The sequence below is a fragment of the Cinclus cinclus genome, chromosome 4, assembly GCF_963662255.1.
Source record: "Cinclus cinclus chromosome 4, bCinCin1.1, whole genome shotgun sequence".
NCBI lineage: Eukaryota > Metazoa > Chordata > Aves > Passeriformes > Cinclidae > Cinclus > Cinclus cinclus.
In genome coordinates, this window is record NC_085049.1 from 32411178 (window position 1) to 32428574 (window position 17397).

The 17397-nt window shown below is 37.6% G+C and overlaps 2 protein-coding genes across 4 annotated transcripts; one reads left to right on the forward strand and one right to left on the reverse strand.

Annotated features, from left to right (window-relative positions):
- Positions 1 to 356: 356 nt before the first annotated feature.
- Positions 357 to 12926, reverse strand: ASB15 (ankyrin repeat and SOCS box containing 15). Its single transcript, XM_062492499.1, is given in 15 exon segments — positions 357 to 579; positions 1599 to 1750; positions 2331 to 2427; positions 2429 to 2549; positions 2552 to 2682; positions 2684 to 2766; positions 2768 to 2897; positions 3265 to 3438; positions 4005 to 4092; positions 4095 to 4201; positions 6113 to 6221; positions 6627 to 6732; positions 6734 to 6780; positions 6920 to 6964; positions 12830 to 12926. Coding segments are annotated over 15 exon segments (1710 nt in total).
- On the forward strand, positions 12883 to 17056 carry NDUFA5 (NADH:ubiquinone oxidoreductase subunit A5). Of its 3 annotated transcripts, XM_062491038.1 has the most exons (5): positions 12883 to 12945; positions 13811 to 13855; positions 15373 to 15489; positions 16221 to 16286; positions 16849 to 17056. In XM_062491038.1, the coding sequence occupies exons 1-5, from the start codon at positions 12925 to 12927 to the stop codon at positions 16948 to 16950; spliced, it is 351 nt and encodes a 116-aa protein (XP_062347022.1). In that variant the 5' UTR covers positions 12883 to 12924; the 3' UTR covers positions 16951 to 17056. The 3 variants fall into 3 exon arrangements, with proteins under 3 accessions (XP_062347022.1, XP_062347024.1, XP_062347023.1); XM_062491040.1 differs by lacking the exon at positions 15373 to 15489 and having other exon boundaries at positions 12908 to 12945; XM_062491039.1 differs by lacking the exon at positions 13811 to 13855 and having other exon boundaries at positions 12908 to 12945.
- The last annotated feature ends 341 nt before the right edge of the window (positions 17057 to 17397 follow it).

Genomic DNA, 17397 nt, shown 5'->3' on the forward strand with positions numbered 1-17397 from the left:
AGTTCATGGTATTTTAAATACTTGTGGCAATGCTCAGTGCTACATCTGAATGCTTTGATGCTGCAGGCAATGTAACTACTGCCTGATGCTTTAATGAAGTCCTAAATATAAACCTGTGCCCGTGAACTAAAATTACTAATGGAATTTGGCTCTAGCCAGAGAAAGGGTTTAAAATCTCCTGTCCAAAGCCTTATTTGATCATGTTTCCTTTGCTGGTTGCAGTATATTGTATCAGATATGCGATTGCCCAGATTTGTGCATTGTGGTCACTGTATTAATTAAAATCACCACAATTTAAGATTTATTATGATTAGGCCCACCTTTCTGAATAAGAATTCCCACAAAGAAATATCAGTTTATATGTTAGGAAGCACATGTACTCGTCCTGTTATGTCCAGGAGGTATTGGCCAGTGGAGCCTGGAGTTGCAGCCAGCTGTGTTGGCTTCACGGGGCACTCTGTGCTCAGGCCATGCCTGAAGTCACCAGTCACCTGGGGCATCCTTCTGTCAGGGCTCTGGCCCAGACTTCTTTGTGTCCCGGACCAGGTATTTTCACTTTTTCCATTTGCTTCAGTGAACCTGTCATGACAAGGGACAGACACACAAGGGACTGATATAGCTGCCTTTGGAAGTGGAATTTACATCTCTGACTCACAAGTTAGGTTTTGTATTACAATGACAATCAGCAAATAAAGAGAAATTCTGAACAACATTGAAGAGCCAATTTAGGGGGCAGGGCAGAAGCATACTGGAGCTGAGCTTTGGTTTGTATGGACATCTGTGCGTGTGATAACCAGCATATCTCTCAAAAACAGGATGCCCAGAGTTGTTGTGGATGCCCCACCGCTGGAAATGTTCAAGGCCAAATTGGAGACTGCTTTGAGAAACCTGCTCTAATGGAAAGTGTCCCTGCCCATGGTAGAGGGATTGGAACTAAATGATCTTTAAGGTCCCTTCCAACACAATCATTTGATAATTGTGGGTTTAGCTAAATGGATTATGCCCTATGTAATCCTGACATCTACCAATTGAAATATCTTCTTAATTGGAAAGGTTTGTATTTTTTTGTCATTCCTCAAGATGGAAGGGATGGTAGAAAAACAAAGGGAGGAACTGAAATAAATTTTTAATTAAACATTTTTACATTTATTCTGCCAGATATTTTTTCTTCTCTAAATGTGCAGAAACATACTGTGCTGTGCATGACAGCATGACTGAGGATGAGTCTGTTCAAGAACTGATCTGCCAAAACTCTGAAGGAACCCAAATTAAAGTCACAATATTTCTTAACCAAGGGAATATGCTGCTTGATTTCCTGGTTTGTTTGCCCATCAAAATCTACTCTTTGTTTAAAAGAGTCTACCTAAAGCCCCTTAAACTTTGTCAAGCCTTGAAACATGCACACTCAAAAGCTGTATCTGGGAGCAAACACTTTGCAAAAATACCTAAAAATAATAATTTAGAAGAATTTTATATAGGACTATTATCTTTAATGTACAAAATATGTTACAACACTTAGGATCAATGTGACCCGACATAAGCAATTAAAATTTCCTTTAATAAATCATAACCTTATTAACTGGAAGTTAGATATTTACCCAGTCTGTGGTATCTCTGTTCATTCTTCCTGTGCTTCTATGAAAAACTGAATTCTTGTGCTTAGAGGTACATAATGCATGTAATCCAGAAAAACACAAGTCACTTTTACAGCCAAATGTCTCAATCATGGGACAGCAATAAACTCACAGAACTGAAATAGGGAACACATCAAGACATAACTTCAAAATCTGTGCAGAGGAATGCCAAATAACACATTTTAAAGCAATTACAGAAGATAATTTCTTAAAAGTCCTAGCAATGGCCTTCAATAATCAAATTGATACCTAGGTAGGTTACTTTAAAAGTCATTCTCTTCCACGTTTAACCTTTGTGAACCCTTAATTTATGCAAACAGGCCTGAAGGCAATAAGAAAAATATAATTGCTATAACCTGTGGCATTGTTTTGCTCAGCAGAAACATTGCTTTAGAAACACCTCTACTCCACTGGTTAGGAAAGGAACAGAAATTCCAGAATCCTACCTCAAGATTTTGTAAAATTTCATTTCTAAATCTCTAATATATAAATGAAAATATAAAACCCCATCAATACTATATGTACAACACTTTATCTCAGACTAGAAAGTGAGAAATGGAAATTTTATTTTTAGAGAGTTTTCAGAAAAGGATTTTGACAGTGTGTTGATCTTAATTCAACACCATAAACCAGAATGTTTAAATTTGGCTAATGAAAAGAGCAAAGTAATGAGAAGCAAGGAAGTTATGTATTTACTAATTTATCCTTTACTGAAGAAGTAGTCCAACCAGGAATAGGCCCATGCTCTGGAGCTGGCCACACAAAATAATTTCCAAAGATACCCTGACACAAAGTCCAAACACATCTCCACATTGTATCCATGATATAATGTGGAGCAACAGCCTCAGCATCATGTCACCAGTCTAAGAATACCAAATGCACTGGGGTAATGTGTATCATTGACCAACAAAATTAGCAGTTGACATCTTCTCCATAAGATAGCAGCTTTACAATTCCATGGCTGTCAGCTCTCGCTGCCATGAGAACACAGTTTAAAGGATCCTTGTTTAGACTTGCTCCTTCTTTGAGCAATATTTTGGTGCAAAGAATTATTAGAAACAGCACAACAAAGTACAGTCTCCCTTCTGTCATCATAAGTATTTGAAGGTACGTGTTCAGATAAGAGAGTGTTTGATATCCAAACAATTTTCAATTACAAGCTCTAGACACTGGTTCTGGCCACCTACAGCAGAGTGAACAGTGCTTGACTCACTATCCTGGATTAAAGTTTGGGATGTAGCTGCAATGAGATGCTTCCTGCTCCTAAAAAAACACTGAACAAAACTAGACAGAAGTAACTTCCTTGCAGAAAGCAAATAACCCTCATCCATCTATGCTCTTAGTTGCCACCTAGACATTTTACAAAAGATCAAAACACAGAAACACCAGTTTTGAACACTGTCAAATAAGATATTGTGTTTAAGTTGTTTCAGTGGTTTTCACTTAATAAGCATGTTTTGCATTTTGCTTTGTTTATACTAAAAATAAAAGTTAACTAAATCTAACACAGGTACTTCTGAAATAGAAATGTATATACATATATGTTTGCAAGTATACTACAGCTATCTTTGATGTGACTGTCTGCCACACTGTTGCTTAGAGAAAACATAAAGTCCAAGCTCATACTTACAGGTAATGCCCCTCACAAGCCACTTTGTGTATGGGAAGCAATCCTGCCTCACCAGGCACATTGCAACTTCCTCCATATGTCAAAAGCAGAGCGGTGCAATCTAGAATACGTCCTCCAGCTGCTTGAAACAATACTGATGCACAATCATCTGCTAAGACCTTGACTTCTCCACCTCAAAGGAGGATACAGAACCTATACTTATATCCAAAGTGATTTCTAGATCATCACAGAAACAAACCCAGAGTAGTCTCCTCCTTGTTTTCAGATATATTTAAGTTAAAACTTTACTAAAGCACAAAATATTTTTTGTGGCAAATATAAAACTCAAAAGCAAAATAAGAGATGTAAAGACACAAGTTCAAGTGCTCACCTGAGAGGGCGCTGCTTTGACTGTAAGCATTACAACTGAGGACTTCAAATTGACATATTTCAAAAATACTTTATTAATTAACACCATATGTGGAAGGAAAGATAGGTGGGAGGGAAGGAGGCAGTGAAGAGAAATACAGAAGGGAAAGAAGAGCAAACTCTCCTTGACTAAAATGGATTGCTTTTAACTCTGCCACTCCTCTCACACACATTACACAAACCTGTAAGAATCACTCCAGTCTAGCAGAAACGCTCACCTATGCCTCCTTTCCTTCTTGCTCATTTCCTATTTCTTTCCTGAAAGACCTCAGCAGTCAGGCAAGATGTATGCCAGTGCAGAGGTGTACTCCTTTTTTCCTAGCTACATATCATTGTGATTAAGGTGCTCCAGCACATCACAGTGACCACATTCAGCTGTAACCCCCAGTGCTGTTACTCAATATTCGTCCTTAATATTATATTTCCATAATTCTTCAGAACATCAGCAATGTCTTTGCATCTCTGTTTCGCAGTTTCTTGCATTGCTGACCAATGTTTTATGCGCATCTTACAAGTTTTCCAATCTTTTCTAGAAAAGCTTTTCCTCGTGTTTGTATTTGAGAAAATTAAAAATATTTCCATACCTATAAATCTGAGAATCCAGCATATGGTAAATAAACAGTAATGTCATCTGCTTGGGAAAACAAGATACTCAAATACCAGCTCAAGTCTCAGTCTGGAGCATGGAAGGCAAAAGCCGCTTTAATTCTGAGAATACAGAAGCAGGTATATCACAAGGAAAGCAAAAATTAAAATCACATAACATTCAAATATGGTCCTTTTAAAGTTGTTGCAAACATTATAGCATCCTGAGAAAATTCCACTTGTGACTTTCTTTTTCATCTGGTAGCTCAAATCCTGTGGTGTACTCTGTGGTTGTTGTCAACCAAAGTACAGTTGACATCTGCCATATTTAAAAGCCATATTCTGTTGTTTTGAGGTTCCACGATTTTTATGGAAAACTACTCTTGCAAATTATTTACATATACAATACTGATGCTGAGTAAGAGCCTTATTTTACTTCTGAAAAGAAGGAATTCCTGCTTTGTAATAGCAGATCACTCACTGGTGGGGCAGCTGGGGAAGATCAGCACCACAGGGCTAGTAAATTTAACTTTTGTAAATGTCCCACTATATAAGAAGGTTTTCAAGAGGCAACAGTCTTCATAATTATCCACAACTGCTTTGAAGAACAGTATGACTAAACGTAACTGGAAGCCCAGACCATTCCAGTAGACAGATACTTCTTCAGCATGTACCCTTCTACTTAAGAGACTTCTCATCAGAGTTTTACAATTCAAGAGAGTAACTAAATCATGTACATCATCTATTAAGTGATAAGCACCCAATCCTCTGTTTCACTGAAACTAGAATTGAAATGTGTGATGCACAACAATATCCACATCCACCTTTCCAGTGCTAAGCGACAGGAAAACATAAAAAGGATCACATAAACAATACATTGATGACAGACCTCACTTTCAGGAGTTTGTATAGAGAAATATTTAGGAAACTAAATGTCACTATAAGGGGAAAGACCTTGTTCACCAGCTCTAGTTAACTCTTTGCAGGATTCATTAAAAGTAATGGCTGTATGTAGTTTCACAGACTTACAACTGAAAATAACTGACAGTAAGACATTTCTGAAAAACATCTCATAAATGCCTCACGGACTTAATAATATAATACAGTATTTGCATCTGATGAAAGCTAATAAAAAGTCAGATAAATGAATATTTCAACACTGATTATTGCATTATATATTGTATTTTCTCATATTAATTTCACAGATTTATTCTGTTCAGAATCATGAAGATATTTTGACATTCAACAGAAACTAGAAGCTAATATAGCTAAATTATTCATGTACAGTAAAATGCATTTAAGTCTACCAATAATATGAAATCTCCCTAAGGAATCATCTTTCTTTAGAGAGGGGTATTACAGTGCAGTTGAAACTTGTTTTCAGCACAAGAGGAGAGGTTTATCAAAATACCTGCCTACTCCTCAAAAAAAATCTGATAAAACAAAAAAATTTCCACTAACTTCCAGATCTCCAGAAAAAGTACATTCCAGTTAAAACAATGGACTGTTCTTGTATTTTACTTCTACCCTAGGATGGTTGAATAGGACCAGGTTGGTAAAGGTAGCACATGACTGCACAGAGAAGGTTCCTTGAGTAAAAAAATTGGTGCCCTTTTCGTAGAAACAGCTCAGTATTCACCTAAAACACAAGGAGCATATTAAAGATCATCTCAGTGATCACCTGAAGCTGATGAGTGCTAAACAGAATGCTGGGTGTTCACCAGGTGCTGGGCATTTAGTTTCATCTAAAATAATGACCAGCAGCTAAACCACGCAAGCCAACAGGAGTGCTGGGCTGAGTAGAACAGAGGAGAATGGCTAGTCATGTTGATTAAAACCAGAGTAAGGAGTTAACAGTAAGAAGTAGATTATCTCCTTGTCATTAATGGTATTGGGGTAAACAGCATTTTCCAGGATCATTTGCCCATTTTCCACAAAGCTAGCAAAGTTAATGATGTTTTTCACTATATGTTTTGTATTTCCATGTTGATTCATAAGAAAATGAAAAAAAAATAAAACAAAATAAAGCACAAGGGTGTTAACACATACACATATATCAGAAATCCTTAAATGCTAAGTTTTTATGAAAAGTTCTTGTAATTATATTAACCTAACCAGTACTGCCAAACACTGAATTCCTACTAGTAATTTTTGCTTTGCTTGTAAGCTTCTGAACAAATTGTTAAAAATGGTTCAACTTATTTGCTGGTGTAAATTGATGCAACTTTTCCAAAACCATAAAATTTTGCCTGAGCATTTAAACACATAAACAAGATGCTCCATGGAGGACTTGGTAATACTTCTTTTAGTTAATGGTTCTAGCCTGTTTGTGTCTTTGCTGTTCCCCTTATCTTATGGGAAATTTTAACCTTTCTTGCCATCTAAAGTGACATCAAATACTTGTGGAATTAGCCGAGCTGCAACCTTGCGCAGTGGAAACCACTCTCTTTGATCAGCTTCCTTCAAAGTAAAGGAAGGAAGAACTTGTCATGTTCACAAGTTCTTGAAGTCCAGATATTTGACCTTAGAAACTTGAATAGATATATGTGATGCAGCTGAAAAACTAATACACCAAAAGCTCATATTTTCAAAGGGACTACTTTATTTTATTTTAGGGGATTTATTTTTTTAAATATTTTTTTTTGTTTTCACCCCAGGACACCTAGCTTCATGGATGATACAATTTTCCTATTGTTCTCACTAGGTGCTACAATAAAATGGTCTCATCTCATGACATTAATTATCTCTTTTAATGATCCTTAATATGTTAAAACCCTCCAAAACAAACCACAAACACCCACAAATATTGTTTTATCTTTATATTGCCAAAGCACAGTCTAGTAAAGAAGACAAGGGACTTTGGACTCTGCATTACTTTTGCAGTTGTTAAGTTTAATGGACATTCACATGAGTTTGGTACACAAGGTCAGGCGATAGTAAAGCCATGCCAGCTATTATTTTCAAGGTGTGAGAGTCATTGAAATGCTCACTGAATTAGTAACAGAGTATGTCAAACCTTTTAATTATAGTCATCAACTTAAATTCAGTCTGCTCGTATCACCAGCTGTAACTGTGGCTTATGTTCACTATGCTTTTTCCTCATGATATCACATCAACCAACCATCTTGCTACTAAATTCTCATTATAACTGGAAGGTCAGGAATGGTGCTCTTGACAACATCTTCTAGGGCTTTGCACTGTAAAAGGCAGTGTTTATATGCTGTAAAACACAGAAAGAAAAAAGCTTGAAGTTAATACATGCTGTACCTACCTAGGTTTTTCCAAATGAACTTTAGGTTTTGATAATTTCTTTGATTCAATCTTAGTGGCTTAGTACATTTGTCCTGTTCAATGTTTTATTTTTTTTTTTATTTTTAAACTACTACTCCCACAGTGCAGTCATGTGCTCTTTCTACCAGACTGAACACTTATCTTCAAAATGTTGCACAAATATTACACAATTGTACTAAGTCCCTGTTGTGTGATCGTGGTTCTAAGTCATCCCACAAATAGAGAAGGAATGTTGAAAATGCAATTTGCAAGAAATCTTCTCAAACTTATTTACAAGGCGAAGTGTTAATCAACTTTCTCTGCAGATTAGTTTCTGCATTGCTCTTGTAAGCAGTAAGTCACTCAAAGTACCATTGCAAATATTATAATCCCATCCACAAATACCTTACTACTTAGTACATTATGATAAAGCTTGAAAACCAAAATTAAATTAGGAAGGGCTTATATTCAGATGGACTCAGAAACTAAAGGTCTCTCAGATTCAGATTCCCACATAAAACAGTTTTTCACCTCTTTCAATGTGTACTGGAATCATGGCCTGGGTTTTTAACCGCAAGGAAAGAAATCTGAAAGTTGATGTTAAAAATCTCTAGTTCAATCCTATTTTCTCTGACAGAGAAAATACATAACTTGGGCCTTGAGTGCCATCTCTGAACTCAAAACAATGGAGTCCAAGAATGAAAAAGGGAATATTCATGAATACATTTTCATTTGGGGCTTGGAAAACAGAACTTCATGTTGTTCATGAAGGACAAGCTTTTCTGAAGGCTCTCTGTCCCTTCCTATTGTGTCCATAGTCAAGCTTTCAGCATAACAGGCCAAAAGAAGATTTAACACCTAAGTTAGACTGACAAACTGCTCACCACAATGTGGGCACAAGTACCACTCTCCCTCATGTCTTGTGGGCAATACATTCCATTGACAGGCAGGATAATTTTGAGGCAAGGATCCTTTATGCATTTTTCCTCTCATTTTCATTAACACTACTCAAATTCTGATGGCACCTTAAAGCTTCCATCATTTAACTCACAAATACACTCTTCTTATGAACACTCACAAACCTTTTAGAGAGCAAAGATAAAATCTCTCCTGGACTAGCAGTTGCAGAAGTACCATCAATGAACATAACTACAACCTCAGCCTGCCATCAGCTAAAAAGAAAGCACATTTTAGAGTACATTAGTATCTTGTTGGCAGCTAAGAGCTGCTCCTAATGAAACTGAAAGTTAATTTAAGTAAGATAATTTATTAAGGAAAAACATGTAACATCCATAATCTCATTTCCTCCACAAGTGTTTTAAGACAAAAAGTTACCTTCCTTTTTTTTCACAGTTTTCATTTTGAAAACCCTCCATGTGAAGATTTCATGTCATTGATAAAACTTTTTTTTAAAGGAATCAAGATCACCCTATTGGAGCCACACAGATGAACCTTCCTGCCCTGTCAGCCTAACTGAAGTTGCTATCCTTAGGAGAGTTGAGAATTATATTCTAGCCCATCATATTATATTTACCACAGAGCCAGAACCAAAAAAGCTCCTGAAGATTTACATAGGCCTTAGATCAGAACCTCACATTGCAAACTCTGAGAAAAAGTCAGTTTAGTGAATTAAAATATCTTTTTAATAATGTTTACATATGGTCTACTCCTGCCAGATGATCAATACGCTCCAACATCAGTGTTTTCAGGAAGAGTTAAGAACACTAAGTAAGATAGTTTTTTAGTAATAAAATCCTTTTATTTTCACTAGCATGTACTTCCTTTCTACCACTCCTTTCTCTCCAAAATATCAGAGGAATAAATCAGTTTAGAGGCCATTTTCTCTGATTATGCAGTTTCCCTACTCAAAGTGTTCTCCTGCTTTGCTATACTCTCCTGAGTGATTTTGTCACAGGCACCATAAAGCTCTTGAACACAAACTTAACCAGAAAGGTCTCAGATGAGCAGTGTTTCAGGATTGCTGCGTGTACTACTTTCAAATTATCTTATCCCACAAAAATTCATATATTGTGAAATGAGAAGGTTGGTAAGGTAGCAAGTAACTGTGACAGGGTAGAGTTAAGTATAAGGCAAAGAGCTCCCCACAGCACAAGTGCTGGACACACTGCCAAGGGTCTACACGCGCTTCGAGAGCCTGATTTGTTATATCACTGCTGGCAAGACACGGTGCTGGGCTGACAAGGTCTGACCAAAGCATGGATGGGATGTTCCACAAGGATCACAGGGGAACATAACAGCATGGCCGACACACTGCGCAGCAACAGAAACATCGCTACCACATTACGTGATGTGGCAATGAAAAGGCTGAAAAGCTCTGCAGGAAAATCTCTTTCCATTCACCCTAGGCAGTTTCTCAATTGCCAGACCCACACACAGATCACTGGAAACAATTGCAAACCTTTCCTCTAAATGAGTTTCAGTTCTTTATATTACAAAGAGTATTTTCCTAAAACAACATTTTGAGTAGCCTGATATTTTTCTGATATTAGTTATATTCATACCTGAATAACTATATATTACTTCATTATGTCTTACTTAGAAAAACGTTATTCTCTCTAAATTACTGACTAAAATTACTACTAAATTACTACTAAATTACTACTCGCTAATCATGGAAGTTGCATCTTTCCTTGGAAAGAAGAGTATCAAGTATTTATTGCTTTTAAACACATATAGTTATATGAGAGTTAATGTTATTCTAATTTCTTATCCTTAAAATATAGAAAATCTCAACTTCATAAATAGAAGGCCCTTAGGCATGCACAGAGGTTATTAAAAGCAATAAAATAATGACTAGCAATCTAAATTTGAACTCAGTCTCTTAAGTATTAAGTTTTTAAACTATTTCTCTGTTAGTCTAATTGGTGAGAACACCACAGTCTCACCATTTCAACCCATTATCTTGCCAGTGTTACTCTGGGGCCTGCATTTTGAACAGCCAGGAATGGTGCCCTGCAAGCTGAGGTGTCCTGTGATACTTCTAAAATTAAATACGCAGTTGCTAGATAAATTAAGGTCTGACCTTGTACAACTGTAACATAAGCAGACTCGACCCTCAGGAAAGTATTACACATGACTTCTCTAAAATCTCATCAAATGTAACACGAGGCTTAGGGATATAGGATTATCTGTGCCCCCATTGGTTAAACAACTCCCATTAAGAAAATTAATTATTTGCCAATTATTCTCAAGTACTATGTTAACAACATATGGGAGCATATTTACACAAATCACAGCAAATTTGAGGTTTAGCCTTTAACTAGTTGCAGATCCCACCATATGACATCACCAAACATTAATCTCTCTCTCTGAGGCCAACATGATGGAGAGCTTTATAGATCCAATGACAGACAATTACAGTACTTATTTAATTAGTTTAATAACTTGAAGCTGAGCAAAAGGAAGCATGGCACACAGACAGCAGTGATGAAAACACAGAGTAAACCCCAGAGTACGATCAAGAACAGCAGTACCCAGCAAGCTACACCCTGGCATGTGACAAGGAAGAAGCTGGAAACATGGCTGATTCATAACCTCTGTGTTGTTCTGGTTTTAACCAATTAGTTACCATTTACACCACAATAAACAGACAATAAGGGCACACAACAAACTGAAACACCCTCTAAACTCCAGCTTGCCTTTTATTGTTCTGATGAAATTAAATTTTACAGTGAACTCCTCCATAACTTTTGACTCACTTGCATTTATAGAACCACAAAAGTGTAAGCTTAACTAAGACACTACATGAGATTATATGAAGAGATATCTTCTTATTTAATTAAAAAAGAAAAAATATGTCTTTATAATACATATAAAGAACAAAAAACTTTTAAGTATTTACTTTCAGTTCTTTCATTTCCTTTATATAACCAGGACATCATCAGAATTAGTACATATCCACATTACATACATGGGTTTGTTTTGATTTTCAGACATTTTTAATAACATTATGCATTGTGCATGAAGTGCCTGATTCTACTCTTATATAATTACTAGATATAAATCCATCAATTATATTTCATGCAGAATAAATAAGACTTTTGTCCAGATACCAAATCACATAGTAATTTGAGACACAATACCATGACATAAACTCATTGGTGAGACAAACATGAGACGAGAGCTATAGCAAGGCCTTCTTAGGTTACCTACATACTGAATATTAACACATAGGATAATACTCCTAACAGAATCCACAGTGAAAAACAGATAATAAATAAACTGTGAAATTTTATGTGGGTGGTTTGGGGTTTTGTTGTTTGTTTCTTTTCAAAGTCAGGTACTTGTTGACTGTACACTGATAATACTTAGTACATTTCAGCTTTGTTATATTTTAAAATAAGTCATGCACTGAAAGAGGATTTAGACCAGTTTGGAGAATTTCCCACAGTACCACTTTGAGATTGATTACATGAACGTTTTCATCAACCAGGCCTACTTATTTTCCACCCTTTGTTAGGATGTGGCAAGGACTCCTAAGTGCTTAGGCTGTCTGAACAGCCACTCAAAACTACTGTCGGAATGATGTATTTTAACTGTGTTAAAACATCACCAGGTGCAGAACCATTTGTGCTGTGGTCCATTAGTGTGATCAGGAGAGAGATCATCTGGTTGGACCATCAGAGAGAAGGAGATAGTACAAGGCTGATCCAATTTTAAAAAAGCAGGAACTTTTTGGACTGGTATTTTGGAAAGAGAAAGAATTTCAGTACCTTGGAAAGAAACTCCAGCTCTTTCCCCTGAAATTGCAAAGAACCCAGGCGTGGGGAAGCACAAACCCTGAATACTGATATAAACTGTATTAGTCACTCGGCTTTAATTGCAGATTGGTGGAAGTGCATGTTTCATCAAAGGCCGGGCTTCCAGGGAGAACTCAGATATTCTGAAACTCACTTTGTGGAGTTTGCTTACCAGATATGGAAAACAGAAGCTCAAGAGGAGGGCAAAGGAACTATAAAGAGAAATTTGTCCAGAATAACATACAAACTTACAACGTAATTATTACAAAGTATTACTAAGCAATGCTCATCCTTCAAGTTAGCAACTAAGCCTAAAACTTTATAATAGACGGACAACTGGATCTTCAAATGAACTTCATGTTTTCCTCTACCAATACTTTAAACTGTCTTTTCACTGCTCTTTTGTCCCACTGTGTCTATCTCGAGGACCTTAGTTAAATCCCCAGTTTTCTGCCTGGCTCTCTTTCAGGCTGTTTCTCGCTCCCCCAGCCGACCCCACGGCCGGGCAGCGCGCGCCCCGCCCACAGCGCCCACCGGCGCACGCGCACTGCCACCGCCCCGCCGGCCGGGGCCCCTGCGGCGCATGCGCAGCGCGGCGCCCTCCGCTGCGTCCTCTGAGGGCGCCGCGAGCGCGGCCATGGCGGGGGCGCTGAGGAAGGTGAGGCGTCGCCGGGGCCTTGGGCCGCGTCCTGCTCCTGCGCGGGGTCGTCCTGTCTGGGGGGAGGGCAGGGAGTACCCGAGAGGGGAAAACCGACGGCAGCGCAGGGCCCGGGTCCCCTCCCCGGCAGCCGGGGGCGGCGCGGGGCGGCCCGGGCCACTCTTCACCGGAGCCGGGGGCACATCGCCAGGCGCAGCATCGACAGCCGGTCGAAGGAGATGATTGTCCCGCTCTGCTCTGCACTGAGGCGGCCTCACCTTGAGTGTTGCGTGCGTTTTTGGTCACTGCCATCTGAGAAAGATTTTAAGCTGTTACAGAGCATCCAGAGGAGAGCAGCGGAGATGGTGAAGGGCTTGTAGGGGAAGCCCTATGAGGAGCGGCTGAGGTCATTGGTCTGTTCAGCCCGGAGAAGAGGAGGCTGAGGGGAGACCTCATTGCAGTTACAGCTTTCTCTTGTGGGGAAGAGGAGGGGCAGACATTGATGTGTGTGGTGACCAGTGACAGAACCCGAGGGAATGGCCGGAAGTTATGTCAGGGGTGTTTAGGTTGGATATTAGAAAAATGTTTTTGCGTTCAGACAGTGCTCTCAGGCACAGGGTGTGACTCCTGGGGATGGTGCTGTGCAGGGCAGGAGTTGGACTCGATGATCCTTGTGGGTCCCTTCCAGCTCAGGATATTTTGTGATTCTGGTCAGATGATCTGCTCCCTCTGGGAGCACTGGAACTCTGGGATAACGAGCATATAGCAGGAGGCAGGGCTTGTGTCACGGAATGGTCCTTGTCAGCTGAATATTGAGTCAAAACAAAATAATTAGTGTGGAAATGGATGCTTAGCTGTGTTAAGTATGTTTATGCTCTCTCTGCAGACCACTGGACTTGTAGGATTGGCTGTAGCTGAGAACCCTCATGAGGTATGTCACACATCTAGTTCTGTGTAATGGAAACTCTCGGTGAGATGTAAAGTTTTTATGATGTGTTTGCATGTGTAGGTATGCAGTGTATCTTAATTTCATGCCATCTTAATGAAACAATTTAAATTATCCACAGTGATAAAGGCTTAATGCATATCATTATAGGTTATTTTACACATGTGCTTTTTGTGGCATGTGCGATTTCAAAAACCTCTCAAGTGTAAGTATCTTTATGAACCAATATTTAATTTCTTTCATCAGTAATGCCAAAACAAAGAACTCTTTAAATTCAGTTCTTTGCAAATATCGTTCCTGCTTCACAGGCAAAAATATTTTTGCTGCTTTGCTGCATACCCAAGTACTGAAATAACTTATACTAAAGGCATAGCTTAGTGTTAGATGATAGAGACTAGCCATGAGACATGTGGTGCACCACTAGACATGTGGTGCAAAGCCATGCCAAGGCCCTGTGATGGCAAGCAGTGCTGAGATGGGAGTACTGAAGTGGTACTTGGAAACTGCATTAGGTGGTTCTCTTAGCAGTATGTGGCTTTCTTTTTACCTCCTCAGGGCAGTTGTGTAAGTATGTTTGTCACATCATGCTTCTTAATGGGAGGCATTAAAGAACTTTGAGGTTTGAAAGAACTTCAGTAATTTTTTTAAAGTTCTTCACTTTGAAATTTCTTACTGTAGAACAGTTCTATTTCAAAAATGCTTTTGACTCCAATACTTAAGAATGCTGTCAAAAAGAACCCTTGAAAAAATCACTACTGTTTGGTAGAAATTATCCTAGCTCACTCAACAGCCTTGTCATACACCTTTTAGAAGAATTTAGTACATTTTAGTTTTTTTCAGCAGCTTAAAGCTAAGAGTAAAGTACTGGACAATATTTTAGTTGAAGTTCAGATTCTTTGCCAATCTTCTTTTTGTTTCCTGTTTTTTCTTCCTTGTCTGGTAGATACAATTACCCAGTACAAAAGTGTCAATTTATTCACCACAATGTGTCCTTTATCTCTGCCTTTAAATCCAGCAATAAAAATTTCAGGTTTAATTTAAATCTGTTTGTTACTCAGAAGTTTGCACCAGCATGAGGAAAATCTCTTTTCCTCATTATAACCTCTTTGTATCTTCCTCAGGTAAATTATCAGTATCTGATGGGTTAGAAATGTATTTACCTCTTTATTTTTTCATATTTTTAAGAGCACTTTAAGGCCTTTACAGTTTTTTTTTTTTCATTTTGCATCAGGTGTTTTCAGATTGCAACTTGATTTGTGGTTTTTTTGTTTGTTTGTTTTTTGTTTTTTTCTTTGAGGAGTGTGACAGAGGTAGTATTTCAGTCCTGATAAATCTCTGCTTTACCCAAGATGGAGTTCAGTGGCTCAGACTTATTAGTTAATCTTACACTTCTGGATTGAATACCATATTTTGTGTATAGATAGTAGCTTAGTAGGTTCAGTAGGACAAGAAGCTAAATAATTGTAGTTGCATATTTTAACCGTGTCTTGTGATCATTTCAGCGTCTGCGAATACTGTACACAAAAATCCTTGGTGTCCTGCAAAACATTCCCAAAGATGCAGCTTATAGGAAATACACTGAGCAGATTGTAAATGAACGATTTGATTTGGTGAAAAAGGTAAGTACAGTGCTATTTCATTCATGCTGCACGTAAAAAAATTTTGTAGGATGAGAAAAGTAGTTTTAGGAGTGTCTGGCTGTTTCTCAGGTGCACGTGTAACTTTCAGGTATCAATTCAGAAACACCTGAAGTATTGAGGTTTATTTTTGTATTGACTGGGATATTCTGATGGCATATGAAAAGGGATTGTTAATTTTCTGCTGTTGTTCTATGAAAATTAGAAACAAACATGGTTTTTTCTCAAAGATTCATAGGAAAGTGGTCGTTTTCACACACTTGCACAGAAAACTATATGTGCTCTTGCCAGTGTAGTATCTCAGCAAAATCGTTGCATTCAATATGTAAGACCACTTTTTGTTGTATTAAACTGTGCAGTACTGGTATTCTTTATTTAAGGTGATAATTGAAAGCTTGCATATAATTGTAGAAAAATCTAAGAACAAGATTTTTTTCCCAAGATAAAAACTAAAGTCCTCATCTGCTAATACTTCTTTGGATTCATTAAATAGTATTCATTATTTGCATTTATCATTGAGGGTTTGATATTTGCTTTTCAGTAACAAATAAATGAGAGATTTCTTTGATAATGTACAATGATATAAGCCAGCTAATTTGTTAGTAGTTCTGAGAAAGTCTGGAGTCTGATCTGGTTAAATTATTGTTTTCATGTTTTTTATGGTCTTTCTACTTCTCACTGGAATATTCTTTTATATGTATTTGAACATGCAGGAGACTGATGTGCAAAAACTACAGGAAAAACTGAATAGTGGTCAGATAGAAGAAGTCATTGTACAGGTAAAGAGGGGAAATTTGAGATGAAGTACCAATATAACACTGTTTCTTAGTGGTCCTTTGGCTGAGCTTCTGTTCAGAAAATTGGAAATTTTATGTATATTCATTTGATGTAGAACAGTCAAATAGGAAAAAAAAAGCCCTGAAAACAAATCATCATGTAGTGATGGGATGACCTTGCTTAAACCTAACAACAACTGTTTCTTGCATTATGCTTACAGATCTGCATGTATACCTACATTGCTTCTTACAGAGTCTAAATCAATGAAAAGGGTAGAAGAGGATTGAATAATATTGGGGGTAATCCAGACTGAGTGGAAAATATCCTGAAGTTGTCATTGGGAATGTCTCACTGAGCAGAATATTTGTTTGGGTATTTGGGGGTGATGTGATTTTCTTAAAAAAACAACCCCCAAAAGCATACAGTTCCTTTGAGTGAAATGTGTGGTTGTCTGTGATCATAATAGATAGTGACATCACTGAGGTAATTAACGAAAATAGAAGTAACTTAATATTTTGGCAGTTGTGTAGAATTTAAGATTTTGTGTATGGTGCTTTTTAACAGGCTGAAAATGAGCTGTTCCTGGCAAGAAAAATGATGCAGTGGAAACCATGGGAGCCTCTAATTGAAGAACCTCCTTCTGACCAGTGGAGATGGCCAATATAATTTTAAAAATGATGTAACCTCTTGAAAGTAAAAAGAAAAAAATAATTATTAATCTATTGCTACTGTCAGTTGTCTTTAAATTAAAGATAATCACTTCATTAAAATATATTTTGTCCACTTATATTTAGCAGTCTAAAGACTGCTGCCAATTTCTTGCAAAAATGGTTTTAAGAAAATTTTTTCTGGCATTCCTTCACCTAAACCTTTTGTTTATTTAATTTTTTTGTATTGTATATTAACAGGGTCTTTGTGCCTTATGCTGATTTTTTTTTTATGATCTGTATTTGTATGTTAAAGATACAGACATTACAGGCCACTTGAAGTCAAAATCCAAGTTGTAGAAAAGTACGATGATTTTGTTGCACCTTTGGTTGTGTATTTTTGCTACCCCCTGACAGGGTCTTAATGGCCATGCAGACACTGCCATGAGGGATCTAATGCTTCCAA